General features: G+C 40.3%; 1 protein-coding gene across 1 annotated transcript in view; it reads left to right on the forward strand.

The window, feature by feature from the left end:
- The first annotated feature begins 10,553 nt into the window (after positions 1-10,553).
- ptn (pleiotrophin) overlaps positions 10,554-15,568 on the forward strand; it is a 78,837-nt gene continuing 73,822 nt past the window's right edge. Inside the window, exon 1 of the mRNA XM_062064723.1 lies at positions 10,554-10,702. Coding sequence (XP_061920707.1) covers positions 10,701-10,702 — 2 coding nt within the window. The 5' untranslated portion in view covers positions 10,554-10,700. The remainder of the gene's footprint in view (positions 10,703-15,568) is intronic.

A 15,568-nucleotide genomic window follows, 5' to 3' on the forward strand; every position in this document is an offset into this window, starting at 1 on the left:
GCCCGTGGGCCGGATCAGGCCCGCGAACAGGTTTTATGCGGCCCGCGTGATGAGTTTGCCAAGTATTAAAGTATTTTGAAAGAAAGAAACTGCTGTTCTAAATGTGTCCACTGGATGTCACAATAGCATTTCTGTTAGGACTAGCAAGAAGTACAAAGTAAAGCGTGGCGTCTTCCTCTCCCTCGACCGAAATGAAACAGAAAAAATCTTGGGTTTTATGTCTTCTGCTTCAAACACATCGTTAATTTGGCTCCCTTACTCCCCCATCATGTCTCTGTCAAAAACGAGAAAACTTAACCCTTCTGAATAGTTTTTACCTCCGTTTCTTACGGTTTGTTGAGTTAGCACTGGATTGATACGTGGACATGACAAAGGAGGTATTTGATACCTAGAAGAGTTTACACGTTGTGATTTAGGGCTATATAAATAAACATTGATTGATTGATTGATTGAATCTTTAAAGTTTAATCCTAGCTTTGTAGATACACCGAGACAAGGTCTAAGCTCATTGTTTTTTTGAAGCTGCACCAATTTCCTCAGAACTTTCAACAAATTTGAAGTGATTTGTCCAGAGGATTATCTGTGATTTGTAAGTTTTCAGAATGTGCTTGTTCTATTTTTGGCCAAAGTAAAACGAAGATAACAACCCGGAGTTGTCTTTATTTTTAAGTTATCATGCCATGATTTTACCATTCCGGCCCACTTGGTAATAGATTTCCCTCCATGCGGCCCCTGAGCTGAAATGAGTTTGACACCCCTGGTGTGGCCATTACTCATAGAGACACTTCATTACCTTTTCCCCTGTGCTCAGGACGATGTATGTTTTTTATCTTTATCTCTCAGAGTGCACTTTTTGCGCTGTGAAAAGGTAACCGAATTATTTGGAACAGTACACACTGTTTTTGTCAACGCTCTTGTGTTGGATCTCTTGTGTGTTATTACGGGATGTGTATGGTCACACGGCCTTCCCAGACATCCGTGAATCCATTTCCTTGCCGATACGTCGGCCAAATTGAATTGTGGCTTTTAAGGAGAGAAAAAAAGACCGATTATTTAATCTGCAGCTAAGGCACTGCAGATTTGCAGGCTTCCTGTTGGCCAGCGGACATGTAATCAGTGAAGAAACTTCGGGCCTGGCGGTCCTCGCAATGACCACAAAGTGAGTTAGGAAGTACTTTTGGTTTTAAACCCCCCAAAATAAGATCCTGCGTTTGTCCTGTCAGCACGACCTCTCTTGGAATCTTTTTTCATTTCATCTCCTCTAATCAAATGAGGCGAAATTATATCAGGCTCCCGGTGGCGGCCACTAAAGCGTATCCCCGCGCTGGAAGAGGGTTGGGGGGATGGGGGGGGGAGGGGGTGGGGGTGGTTGTTCCAGGGACGCAAATGGATGAGATGGATTATTAACGAGAAGAATATGAGACCACTGCAATGCGATGTCCTCATCAGCAGGGCGGGGGGAGACATGCCGATGGCGGGGACCACAGCTGGAATCCGGCACGGGGACAGGTGTGACGTGGGTTCAGGGTTACTTAACACCGGGAGAATCATGTTTGAAACACAGGTGGCATACGCAGGCGTTTTGCATGCTTTGCTTTGGATATCAAAACTAGCCCTGGGGACGGCGTGGCGTGGTTGGGAGAGCGGCCGTGCCAGCAACCAGAGGGTTCCTGGTTCAATCCCCAGCTTCTACCATCCTAGTCACGTCCGTTGTGCCCTTGAGCAAATGGTAAATGGGTTATACTTGTATAGCGCTTTTCTACCTTCAAGGTACTCAAAGTGCTTTGACAGTATTTCCACACTCACCCATTCACACACACATTCACACACTGATGGCGGGCGCTGCCATGCAAGGCGCTAACCACGACCCATCAGGAGCAAGGGTGAAGTGTCTCATACTTGCCAACGCTCCCGATTTTCCCGGTATACTCCCAAATTTCAGTGCCCCTCCCGAAAACCTTCCGGGGCAACCATTCTCCCGAATTTCTCCCGATTTCCACCAGGACAGTAATGTTGGGGGCACTGCCTTTAACGCCCTCTAGACCTGTCGTCACGTCCGATTTTCCTCCGTACAAACAGCGTGCCGGCCCAGTCACAAATATATGCGGCTTCTACACACACCTGAGTGAATGCAAGGCATACTTGATCAACAGCCATACAGGTCACACTGAGGGTGGGCCGTATAAACAACTTTAACACTGTTACAAATACGCGCCACACTGTGAACCCACACCAAACAAGAATGACAAACACATTTCGGGAGAACATCCGCACCGTAACACAACATAAACACAACAGAACAAATACCCAGAAGCCCTTGCAGCACTAACTCTCCCGGGACGTTACAATACACCCCCACCCCCCCCCCCCCAAGGGCACAACGGACGTGACAAGGTGGGGATTGACACTTCACCCTTGCTCCTGATGGGTCGTGGTTAGCGCCTTGCATGGCAGCTCCCGCCAACAGTGCGTGAACGAATGGGTGAATGTGGAAATGGTGTCAAAGCACTTTGAGTACCTTAAAGGTAGAAAAGCGCCATACAAGTATAACACATTTATCATTTACAGCCGTAAAAGTCTGAACCGGAATAGGAACGACATGAAGTCAAAGCCGGTCAACACAAGGAGACACTGGTGTGTGATAAGAATGTCAATGTTAAACCTCTTCAAGATCCATCCATCCATTTTTTTCTACCGCTTGTCCCTTTTGGGGTCGCGGGGGGTGCTGGAGCCTATCTCAGCTGCATTCGGGCGGAAGGCGGGGTACACGCTGGACAAGTCGCCATCTCATCACAGGATGTTTTTTTAAAAAAGTTTTAAATATATTTGCCATGACATACTAAACAGGAACAACATGGATTTAGAGCAGGGGTGTCAAACTCATTTTAGATCGGGGGCCACGTGGAGAAAAATCTACTCCCGAGTGGGCCGGACTGGTAAAGTCACGGCACGATAACCTAAAAATAAAGACAACTTCAGTTTTCTTTGTTTAAAAATAGAGCAAGCACATTCTGAAAATGTACAAATCCCAATGTTGTTGGGTGTTTTTACACTTACATGTTGCGGTTAATAGTATTCTATCCTTATTTGTCGTTATTTATACTTTCTGAATAAATGTGATAATGTTCATCAGTCAATTCATTGGTGTTCATTTTTAATTTATCAAGATATACAAATAATATCAAAATCAAATTACAGGATGTTATTTATGTAGTTTGTTCATTTTCCTCGACTGGTGCACTAACATCATGTGGTTTATTTTTTTTTTTTACATATGTAGCATCATCTACAAAGATACAAATAATTGCTATTGTGGCATCTAGTGGACACATTTAGAACAACAGTTTGTTTCATTCAAAAATGTCCGCTTATTTTTATACTTTGCAAACTCCACCCATGGGCCGGATAAAACTTGTTCTGGCCCACGGGCGGTACGTTTGACACCCCTGATTTAAAGCCAATTGACACACGGTAACAGAGACAGTTCCGTCCATCCATTTTCTACCACTTACCCCTTTCGGGGTCACGGTTGTGTGACATTAATGTTAATGTTGAACCTCTTAAAGAAGCGTTTTTCCATCCATCCATTTTCTACCGCTTGTCCCTAAAGGGGTGGCGGGAGGTGCTGGAGCCTATCCCAGCTGCTTTTATTTTGTATTATAAATAAACATGTCATAACAGACGAGAAAGGGACAATAACGACATGCATTTAGAGCCAATCGACACAGTGACACAGCCGTGCGTCATTGATGTCAACGTTGAACTGATTCAGAAGTTTTTTTTTCTTTTATATCTCTCATAAACGTGTCCTAACGGATGGAACAGGAACAACCTGAATTCACACACAATCAATTTCTGCCATTGACAACTATGTCAACGGCAGAAACGAACCACTTTATGTGTTTTTCTTTGTAAACAGGCTGAAAATAGAGGTGACATAAAGGACTAAACAGGAACAGGAAGGACAGATGACACAGTTGACATACACAGGCAGGAATGAGCGGTGTATCCTTCGCTTTGGATATCAAAACTAGCCATAAAAGTCTGAAAAGGAACAGAAACAATATGAATTCAGAGCCAGTGACAAGACACAGGTGTGAGACACTAATGTCAATGGTAAACCTTATCAGTATGTTTTTTTCTTTTAAATCCTAAATAATTGTGTCATAACTGACTGAACAGAAACAACGTGGATTCAGAGCTAACTAACACAAGGAGGCACATGTTTAAGACAACTATGTCGTTGGCAGAAAGGAACCTCTTCAAGATGAGTTTTTCCTTCTTTAAAAAAGACTTAAATCAGGGGTGTCAAAGGCCGTATCAGGCCCGTGAACCGGATTAACTGGCCCGCGTATGCTTTAAATTATCAAAATACGTATATATTAAATGTTATTATAAATGTGCTCTTTACTACATTACATATATACTTACATCAGGGGTGTCCAAAGTGCGGCCCGGGGGCCATTTGTGGCCCGCAGCTAATTGTTTACAGGCCCGCCACACATTCTGGAAATGCTATTGCAAAAATGTAAAAAACATTTAAAAAAGTGGAATGAGGTGAAATCTAACTAGAAAAAGTTGCAATGTTGACACAAAGCTACCATGCTGGCTTTTTTTTTTTCTTTATTCAATATTCATCTTTCTTTTTTCTTTTTTTGCCATTGCTCCAAAAAAAAAAAAAATCAATGTTATAATGAATTATTACGGAGCCCCTAAAGCAGGGGTCACCAACGCGGTGCCCGCGGGCACCAGGTAGCCCGTAAGGACCAGATGAGTAGCCCGCTGGCCTGTTCTAAAAATAGCTCAAATAGCAGCACTTACCAGTGAGCTGCCTCTATTTTTTACATTTTATTTATTTAATAGCAAGCTGGTCTCTCTTTGCTCGACATTTTTAATTCTAAGAGAGACAAAACTCAAATAGAATTTGAAAATCCAAGAAAATATTTTAAAGACTTGGTCTTCACTTGTTTAAATAAATTCATTAATTTTTTTACTTTGCTTCTTATAACTTTCAGAAAGACAATTTTAGAGAAAAAATACAACCTTAAAAATGATTTTAGGATTTTTAAACACATATACCTTTTTACCTTTTAAATTCCTTCTTCTTCTTTCCTGACAATTTAAATCAATGTTCAAGTAAATTTATTTTTTTTATTGTAAAGAATAATAAATACATTTTAATTTAATTCTTCATTTTAGCTTCTGTTTTTTCGACGAAGAATATTTGTGAAATATTTCTTTAAACTTATTATGATTAAAATTTAAAAAAAATATTCTGGCAAATCTAGAAAATCTGTAGAATCAAATGTAAATCTTATTTCAAAGTCTTTTGAATTTTTTTTTTAAATTTTTGTTCTGGAAAATCTAGAAGAAATAATGATTTGTCTTTGTTAGAAATATAGCTTGGTCCAATTTGTTATATATTCTAACAAAGTGTAGATTGGATTTTAACCTATTTAAAATATGTCATCAAAATTCTAAAAGTAATCTTAATCAAGAAAAATTACTCATGATGTTCCATAAATTCTTTTTTTTATTTTTTCAAAAAGATTCGAATTAGCTAGTTTTTCTCTTCTTTTTTTCGGTTGAATTTTGAATTTTAAAGAGTCGAAATTGAAGATAAACTATGTTTCAAAATTTAATTGTCAATTTTTTCGTGTTTTCTCCTCTTTTAAACCGTTCAATTAAGTGTAAATATCATTAATTATTAATAATAACATAGAGTTAAAGGTAAATTGAGCAATTTGGCTATTTCTGGCAATTTATTTAAGTGTGTATCAAACTGGTAGCCCTTCGCATTAATCACTACCCAAGAAGTAGCTCTTGCTTTCAAAAAGGTTGGTGACCCCTGCCCTAAAGGGACATGGGAATTTATTTTTTTTTAGACATGTATCTCGTGGCCACGAGAAAGTTTCTCGTGCGCACGAGAAACTTTTTATAAAAAAAAAAAAAAAAAAAAAAAAAAAAATTATTATTATTATTATTATTTTTTTTTTTTTATAAAAAGTTTCTCGTGGCCACGAGAAAGTTTCTCGTGGCCACGAGATACTTTCTCGTGGCCACGAGATACATGTCTAAAAAAAAAAAAATTCCCATGTCCCTTTAGGGGCTCCGTAAATTATTGACCTATTCAAGGCTCCAATTATTTCAAAAATTTCACTTTAAAATGTTTTATGTGGGAAATATTGCATATATTGTGTGGTTGCCATACAAAAACATCAACATTTTATTTGACAAAAGAGCATGAAACAAACAAAAGAATAGTTCAAGCGTAAAATCGACAGATATATCTGAAGTTGATCTCGTAACTTAAGTGTTAAAAGTAAAAAAAAAACTAATACAAATGTATCACTTTCTGAGTGGGGCACCTTTTGGATCCCAAATATATTATCTTTTCACTGTGATTACTCAAAAATAATAATGAATTAAAATTAATGGTGTCCTTTATTGATATTTTTAAGGCTCTAATATCTTCACATCAAACATTGCTTTCTGAATGTTTTGGGCAGTGGGGGAAAACTGCATATTTCAGTTTTATTATAAAAAACTAAGTTGTCTTTGACAGAAAAGGCATAAAACCTTTTTGTTTTTTTTAACTTTATATCAACCTGTAGTTGACATACTGTACAGATTTACTGTAAGCGTTATATAAATAAAAAAATAATAATTTGACTTGTTTTTAACATTTTAATGACGTAAACCCTTTATGGTCCCCGGGAGCCCTAAAGGTAAAAAACAAACAAAATCCATATATTTTGTTATGGTTTGAAAATTAAAAATATCAAAATGGCCCCCGCATGCTTTAATTTTTCCGTGTGCGGCCCTCAGTGGAAAAAGTTTGGACACCCCTGACTTACATCATGTATATAAAACCCTAATAGAGGTATTTATGTTATTTTAATGGCTTTATAGGCGGAATTTTGCGGCTTACGTAGGCTCAATTGTAAGCAAACTTTTGATCGCATTTATTTAATATTTAGAAAGCAAACCCCCCCACAAACATCCATCGTCATGTTTTCCACAATGATTGTGAACGATAGGCAAAATTCCAAAAACAAGTGCAGTTTCCCTTTTAAATGTAGGAACAGGAACAGGAAGTAGGCTACACCTTAAAGGCCTACTGAAATGACATTTTTTTTATTTAAACGGGGATAGCAGATCCATTCTATGTGTCATACTTCATCATTTCGCGATATTGCCATATTTTTGCTGAGAGGATTTAGTAGAGAACATCGACGATAAAGTTCGCAACTTTTGGTCGCTGATAAAAAAAGCCTTGCCTGTACCGGAAGTAGCGTGACGTCGCAGGTTGAAAGGCTCCTCATATTTCCCCATTGTTTACACCAGCAGCGAGAGCGAGTCGGACCGAGAAAGCGACGATTACCCCATTAATTTGAGCGAGGATGAAAGATTCGTGGATGAGGAACGTGAGAGTGAAGGACTAGAGTGCAGTGCAGGACATATCTTTTTTCGCTCTGACCGTAACTTAGGTAAAAGGGCTCATTGGATTCCACACTTTCTCCTTTTTCTATTGTGGATCACGGATTTGTATTTTAAACCACCTCGGGTACTATATCCTTTCGAGAACGCGAAATGGACATTCACAGTGACTTTTATCTCCACGACAATACATCGGTGAAGCACTTTAGCTACGGAGCTAACGTGATAGCATCGTGCTTAAATGCAGATAGAAACAAAAGAAATAAGCCCCTGACTGGAAGGATAGACAGCAGATCAACAATACTACTATCAGGAGACACCGAACCAAACACTGGACCTGTAACTACACGGTTAATGCTGTGCCGCCTGTCGAAGCCTAGCAATGCTGTTGCTAATGACGCCATTGAAGCTAACTTAGCTACGGGACCTCGTCAGAGCTATGATAAAAACATTAGCGCTCCACCTACGCCAGCCCTCATCTGTTCATCAACACCCGTGCTCACCTGCGTTCCAGCGATCGACGGCGCGACGAAGGACTTCACCCGATCATCGATCGGGTGAAGCGCGTCGGATAGCGCGTCTGCTATCCAACTCAAAGTCCTCCTGGTTATGTTGCTGCAGCCAGCCGCTAATACACCGATTCCACCTACAGCTTTCTTCTTTGCAGTCTTCATTGTTCATTAAACAAATTGCAAAAGATTCACCAACACAGATGTCCAGAATACTGTGGAATTTTGCGATGAAAACAGAGCTGTTTGTATTGAGATACAATGTGTCCCAATACTTCCGGTTCAACCATTGACGTCACGCGCAAACGTCATCATACATAGACGTTTTCAAGCGGAAGTTTCCCGGGAAATTTAAAATTGCACTTTATAAGTTAACCCGGCCGTATTGGCATGTGTTGCAATGTTAAGATTTCATCATTGATATATAAACTATCAGACTGCGTGGTCGGTAGTAGTGGGTTTCAGTAGGCCTTTAATTCAGGAGTCGGCAACCAAAAATGTTGAAAAAGCCATACAAAAAAAAATATTTCTGGAGCCACAAAAAATTAAAAGCCTTATAAAAGTGTTATAATGAAGACAACACATGAAGTGTTTAAATTCGTCTACTATCAAAATGAAAATGTGTCGCAGGCTGCCACAAATCTTTGTTGACAAATATGTTGAAATGTAATATTTATTTTACACATTTTTACGACATTGGAAATCATTACTAAAACGGAGGCTTCTCAGAGGGTGAGATAACTCCTGGAAAGTACTGGCTTAGAATGGCCAAAGGGAACCTGCAGGCTGTCTTCTTTTAATAGATTTAATACAATCTTTGTAAACTGGATAATGTTTGCTGTGGTCTATGACGGCACACAAACAACTATCAAGAAATGCAGCCAACATTACATACAGATAAGGTGTCATGAGACATGCAAATATAAATTAAATACACAGAGGACACAAGTAAAGGAAATTAAATGAGCTCAAATATACCTACAAACGAGGAATGATACAATATGTACATACAGCTAGCCTAAATAGCATGTTAGCATTGGTTTGCTTGCAGTGATACACTGACCAAATATGCCTGATTAGTACGCCACACAAATCAATAACATCAACAAAGCTCACCTTTGTGCATTCACGCACAGCATAAAACGTTTGGTGGACAAAATGAGACAAAGAAGGAGTGGCATAAATCACGTCTTTCTGTGGCAGCGTCGGAGAAACTTGTACATGTAAACAAACGGACCGCCGCAATTAGTAGGACAAAACGGTGCTCGACAAATACTCTCATCAGTGAAGCATGGTTAATATAAACAGTGGCATTTCTAACAATTAGGAAGGTTTGTGTCATGTTTGCCCTCCAATAGAAACCATATTAAAACAAAACATATATTTTTTCCACTATCTTTTTCCATTTTCATACATTTTTATTTTGAATGTTCTGTGACTTTATTTGAATATCAACTGGGTTCTTCCTTAATTGTCATTAAAAATATCACTTAACTGAAAAAAGTATACATTTGTAAATGTATACTTTTTTTTAGTTAAGTGATTTAAAAAAAAAAAAAAAAAATCACATACAAAATAAATAAATAAATAAATGAGTAAATAAATATAAAATATAAAAATAAATAAAGGACGGCGAATCCATGTTGGATCCGCCGTCCTTTATATATTTTTATTTATTTATTTTTATTTTTGGATCCACTGTTCTTTATGTATTTATTTGTATATCATTATTATTATTTTTAATTTTAATATTACATTTTTAATTTTTAATTTTTAATTTTTTATTCAATGTTTATTTATATAGCCCTAATCAGTCCAACAAAATAATACACACTAATACCATAATAATACAATTCCAATTCCAAAACCAAACCCGACCCAGCAACATTCAGATTAGCAACCAACAGAGCAGTTGAGAGGACACACAAACATGACACAAAACAGTCCAAAAGTAGTCAAACAATTTTTGAAAAAGCGCCAGAGATTGATTGATTGAAACTTTTATTAGTAAATTGCACAGTACAGTACATATTCCGTACAATTGACCCCTAAATGGTAACACCCGAATACGTTTTTCAACTTGTTTAAGTTGGGGTCCACGTTAATCAATTCACGAGCCGCAGGTTTCCGACCCTCGCCTTAATTGAATACAGAATGGTTGGCGCTGGGCGGGGTTTATGACAGGCATAACCTCTCAAAAGCAGACATTACTCGTCGATGGAAAGTGGATCAAAGTGTGTTTTGTGGCGTGCTGATTGTCCCACCAGCATCCATAAGAACTGTTCCAACATGTCCCGTCTCATGTGACGACATCTTGACACGGATTTTGTCAATAATATCGATCGACGTCCCATTTCCATGATTTATGTAACTATAACTTCCTGTGGGCGTGGCTCAAACAGAGCATCTTAATTGTGTTGACTTCCTGGACTGCATGGGGTGAGGTGAGGAGGTGAGGGGGTGTGGGGTAGGTTGATGGGTCTCGCCCTCCATTTCCCGTCTCCACTATAGTCGGGGATCCCGGCGGGGCGTCCCCGGAGTGACCTTGGGGGTAATGAGTTCCTGATCACGAGTCCTCGCACCCGCCCCCTGACCCCACCCCCTCACCCGTCCTACGCTCACACACACACACACACACACACACACACACATAGAGACACAAGGAGTAGTGGTAGAGGTTCCCGATGAAAAGAGCTTAGAGGAAGACTTTTCTCCCGGCGCTGACACACAACGAGCAGACCTGCGGATAAAATGTAAGTGAGTCTTTGTTTTACTAACGTCGGGAAGACAGAAGGACTACTTTGTCGTTGCCGGGACGCCATTGGAGAAAGTTTAGGATGAAACTCTGTGAAAGTTTTGCTCTCGGCAGTTTTTGTTGGAGGAACAAAGAAGGAGGAGAAGTTAAAAGTTTCCGATGTTTGGAATGGGAGGCCATACTTGTTGGGAATATTAGGATAAAGAGTCGTTCGCGTCTATTTGTTGTTTCTTTTTCCCCAGGATGCTGGGATTTGTGGGATTTGGGTCAGGCCTGAGCGGAATGACAATCCCGCAGCGGGCGCTATTGTATCCGCCTGGTCCAGCGGACCTTCTCACTGGCTGCCGTTGCCATGGTTTCCCTCATCTAGTCGGGGTCACGCCAAACACTCTTCCTGCGTCTTATGTGCATTCCTGCGGCAGACAAAAGCCCCCCTCCCCTTCCCTTAACCCCCTTTTATCCCGCTCTCATGCTCTAAATGAGGCGTCATTCGTTGTGGTCCTGATGAAAGGTCGGGCATGGCCGAGTTTTTCCAGGACTTTTACGACTCTTTTGTTCATGGAAACCTTAAAACATCAAAGATTCTTGACCTGTTTTCACAACACCTGTGTCTCTTTCCTTCTGTGATGCATCGCCCCCGAGTTGTTCCTGTTCCTGCTCAGTCTTAATTATTTGTTAGGAACATTTCTAAAAAGAGCATTTTGAAAGATTCATGCCTGTCTTTGTCACTTTTTGTCTTATACCACTGGCTCATCGGCCCCTAGTCCGAATCGTTCCTGTTCCTGTTCAGATGTTTGTGGGTCATCATGTTGAGCTTCCGGTCTCGCCCTGCCACATATGTAGGATAGTTCTTGTTCCTTGGTGGTCAGTACTTTATGGCGCAGGTGTATGAGGTTCCTGCTTTTCTTCACCTGTCTCTTCTTTTCTCAATTGCTTATGAATCAATGTTGTTCCTGTTCCTGTTCAGACTTTTATAACTAGTTTAAGAACGTTTTTTAAAAAGCTCATCATAATGAGGGTCCTCTCCCACCACTTGGTCATTGGCCCTAATTTGATATTGTTACTGTTCTGTTTTTGTGTCATCATATTGAGCCTCCTACTTGGCGGAACAGTTCCTGTTCCGGTTCTGTCGTTTGTAAAATTTTTGAAAAATACAAATCATCCTAAGGAGTCTCCTGCCTTTGTTAGACATATTTTTCCACGTGCCTGTCTCTTCCTGTGTTAATTGATTTTGAATTTGCGATGTTCCTGTTCCTGCTTAATCTTAACAGTGACAGGATTTATATTTATTTAAAGGGGTATCTGAAGAAAATTCCTTCTTGTTTTAGACACATTTGTCTTAGACCTGTCTTACACTACTGGATCATCGGCCCCTAGTCCAAATCATTCCTGTTCCTGTTCAGATGTTTGTGGGTCATCATGTTGAGCTTCCGGTCTCGTCCTGCCACATATATAGGATAGTTCTTGTTCCTTGGTCAGTACTTTATGGTGCAGGTGTATGAGGTTCCTGCTTTTCTTCACCTGTCTCTTCTTTTCTCAATTGCTTATGAATCAATGTTGTTCCTGTTCCTGTTCAGACTTTTATAACTAGTTTAAGAAAGTTTTTTAAAAAGCTCATCAGAACGAGGGTCCTCTCACACCACTTGGTCATTGGCCCCGAGTTTATATTGTTACTGTTCTGTTTTTGTGTCATCATATTGAGCCTCCTACTTGGCGGAACAGTTCCTGTTCCGGTTCTGTCGTTTGTTAAATTTTTTGAAAAATACAAATCATCCTAAGGAGTCTCCTGCCTTTGTTAGACATATTTTTCCACGTACCTGTCTCTTCCTGTGTTAATTGATTTTGAATTTGCGATGTTCCTGTTCCTGCTTAATCTTAACAGTGACAGGATTCATATTTATTTAAAGGGGCATCTGAAGAAAGTTCCTTCTTGTTTTAGACACATTTGTCTTAGACCTGTCTTACACTACTGGATCATCAGACCCTAGTCCAAATCATTCCTGTTCCTGTTCAGATGTTTGTGGGTCATCATGTTGAGCTTCCGGTCTCGCCCTGCCACATATATAGGATAGTTCTTGTTCCTTGGTCAGTACTTTATGGTGCAGGTGTATGAGGTTCCTGCTTTTCTTCACCTGTCTCTTCTTTTCTCAATTGCTTATGAATCAATGTTGTTCCTGTTCCTGTTCAGACTTTTATAACTAGTTTAAGAACATTTTTTAAAAAGCTCATCATAATGAGGGTCCTCTCACACCACTTGGTCATGGGCCCTGAGTTTATATTGTTACTGTTCTGTTTTTGTGTCATCATATTGAGCCTCCTACTTGGCGGAACAGTTCCTGTTCCGGTTCTGTTGTTTGTTAAATTTTTGAGAAATACAAATCATCCTAAGGATAGGATAGGTCTTTATTGTCACTGCAACATGTACAACGAAACTATGTTTTCAGCACAAACCCGTTCAAGATTAGACAAACAAACATTGTACAGGTTTACAGAACAGGAACGCTGATGGGTCGCCACGAGGCGCCCCGTAAAAGGTGGGAAAGTCTCCTGCCTTTGTTAGACATATTTTTCCACGCACCTGTCTCTTCCTGTGTTAATTGATTTTGAATTTGCTACGTTCCTGTTCCTGCTTAATCTTAAAAGTGACAGGAGTTTTATTTATTTAAAGGGGCAACTGGAGAAAGTTCCTTCTTGTTTTAGACACATTTGTCTTAGACCTGTCTTACACCACTTGTTCATTGGTCCCTAGTCCAAATCATTCCTGTTCCTGTTCAGATGTTTGTGGGTCATCATGTTGAGCTTCCGGTCTCGCCCTGCCACCTATGTTCTTGTTCCTGGTCAGTTCTTAATGGCTCAGGTGTATGAGGTTCCTGCTTTTCCTCACCTGTCTATTCTTTTTTTAATTGCTTATGAATCAATGTTGTTCCTGTTCCGACTTTTATAACTAGTTTGTTTAAGAACGTTTTTTTAAAAAGCTCATCTTGACAAGAGTCCTCTCACACCACTTGGTCATTGGCCCTGAGTTCATATTGTTACTGTTCTGTTTTTGTGTCATCATATTGAGCCTCCTACTTGGCGGTGCCACCTTGGTGGAACAGTTCCTGTTCCGGTTCAGTCGTTTGTTAAATTTTAGAAAAATAAAAATCATCCTAAGGAGTCTCCTGCCTTTGTTAGACATATGTTCCCACGCACCTGTCTCTTCTTGTTAATTGATTTTGAATTGGCGATGTTCCTGTTCCTGCTTAGTCTTAACAGTGTGTTTGTTAGAATCATTTTTTTTTTTTTAAAGGCATCTGGAGAAAGTTCCTTCTTGTTTTAGACAAATTTGTCTTAGACCTGTCTTACACTACTGCATCATCAGCCCAGAGTCCATGTAATTCCTGTTCCTGTTCAGATGTTTACGGGTCATAATGTTGAGCTTCCTGTTTGGCCCTGCCACCTTTTGTAGAATAGTTCCTGTTCCTGGTCAGTCCTTTATGGCTTAGTTGTCTGAGGTTCCTGCTTTTCTTACACGTCATTTTCCTCACCCCTGTCTCTCCTTGTGTTGATTGATTGTGAATCTATATTGTTCCTGTTCCGGTTCAGACTTTTATAGGTTGTTTGATGTTTTTTTTTGTTTGTTTTTGTTTTAAAGAGCATCTTGACAAGGGTCTTCTTACACCACTTAAATCATTAAGTCCAGTTCCTGTTCCGTATAAGAGTCATTATATTGAGCTTCCTTTTTAGCAGTGCAACCCACATTGCACCATTTTCCTCACACCGATTTCTTCTTGTGTTCATTGACTCGGAAGCCACGTTGTTCCTGTTCCTGCTCAGCCCATTATTGCTCATTTGTTTCGGAACATTTTTCTAAAACAAGCACTTTAAGCGGGTCTGTGCCATCCATACACCTTTTTTCCTCACACCCGTGTCCCATGGCTCTGATACCATGGGGTTCCTGTTCCTGTTTCGACCTTCAGGACGTATTTGTGTAAAAACCCAATACAAATAATATTATTTAGAGCTAGGGCTGTGACCTCCAGTGGGGGACAAACTCATAAAAAGACAGAAAAGGACCAGGACCTTTTCCAAGCCAGTGTGACAACATTGGGGGCCTTTAGGGAGACCTTTTTGGACTCTCCAAGACCACGTGACGGCACCTATAGAGCACAAAGACCTCTTCCTGCGCCTGCATCTTCACAAATGCTTTCTCCATGGAGGAGCTGCAGCAATAAGGCCGCTCCGGGGGTGTCCGTTTGAGGGGGGGATGATGTGAATGGCTCTATAAGTGACAGCAGAAGAAGTGGGGGTCTTATGAGGATGCTCGCAGTGAGTGGCTGGTGCATTCTTTAAAGGGGGACACACTGACCCCCCCCCCAAACCCCTCTTCACATGTGAACAGAATGAACCTCCATGGCGAGCAGAGGGCCTCCATAAAGAGTGGGAGGAATAGAAAGCAGGAGAATAAGGTGGGGCGGGAGGGGTGCTGGGGGTCTCTGTCCTCTGAAATGTGCAAAAAAATTCCTAAAGAGCCAGAAAAAGATTAATTTAGTCTCTTGACGTTTGAGGCTTGTGTATGCCAACACCAGCCAATGAGATCCTCTAGGGCCAAATTATTGACAAAAAGTGAAGCGCAATGCCACATTTGGGTTTGTTAACTAGTTCGCATGCTACTTCCTGGTTCTCGGATGACGTCATCGTGACTCAAACTTGCCAATAGTGTAAATATCGTGCTCAATCAGCACACTGAGTTTAAGTTCTGGTCGAAGTTTCATCCTCTGGTGAGTTCTTTCTTGCCTCTGTCGCCAAAGTGAGGAAAAATAAATGGCGGAATGCCCTATTTGTGTTTGTTAGCTGGTTGGCATGCTCTTCCTGGTTCTCGGAT

This window comes from Entelurus aequoreus, linkage group LG12 (genome assembly GCF_033978785.1).
Source record: "Entelurus aequoreus isolate RoL-2023_Sb linkage group LG12, RoL_Eaeq_v1.1, whole genome shotgun sequence".
Classification (NCBI taxonomy): domain Eukaryota; kingdom Metazoa; phylum Chordata; class Actinopteri; order Syngnathiformes; family Syngnathidae; genus Entelurus; species Entelurus aequoreus.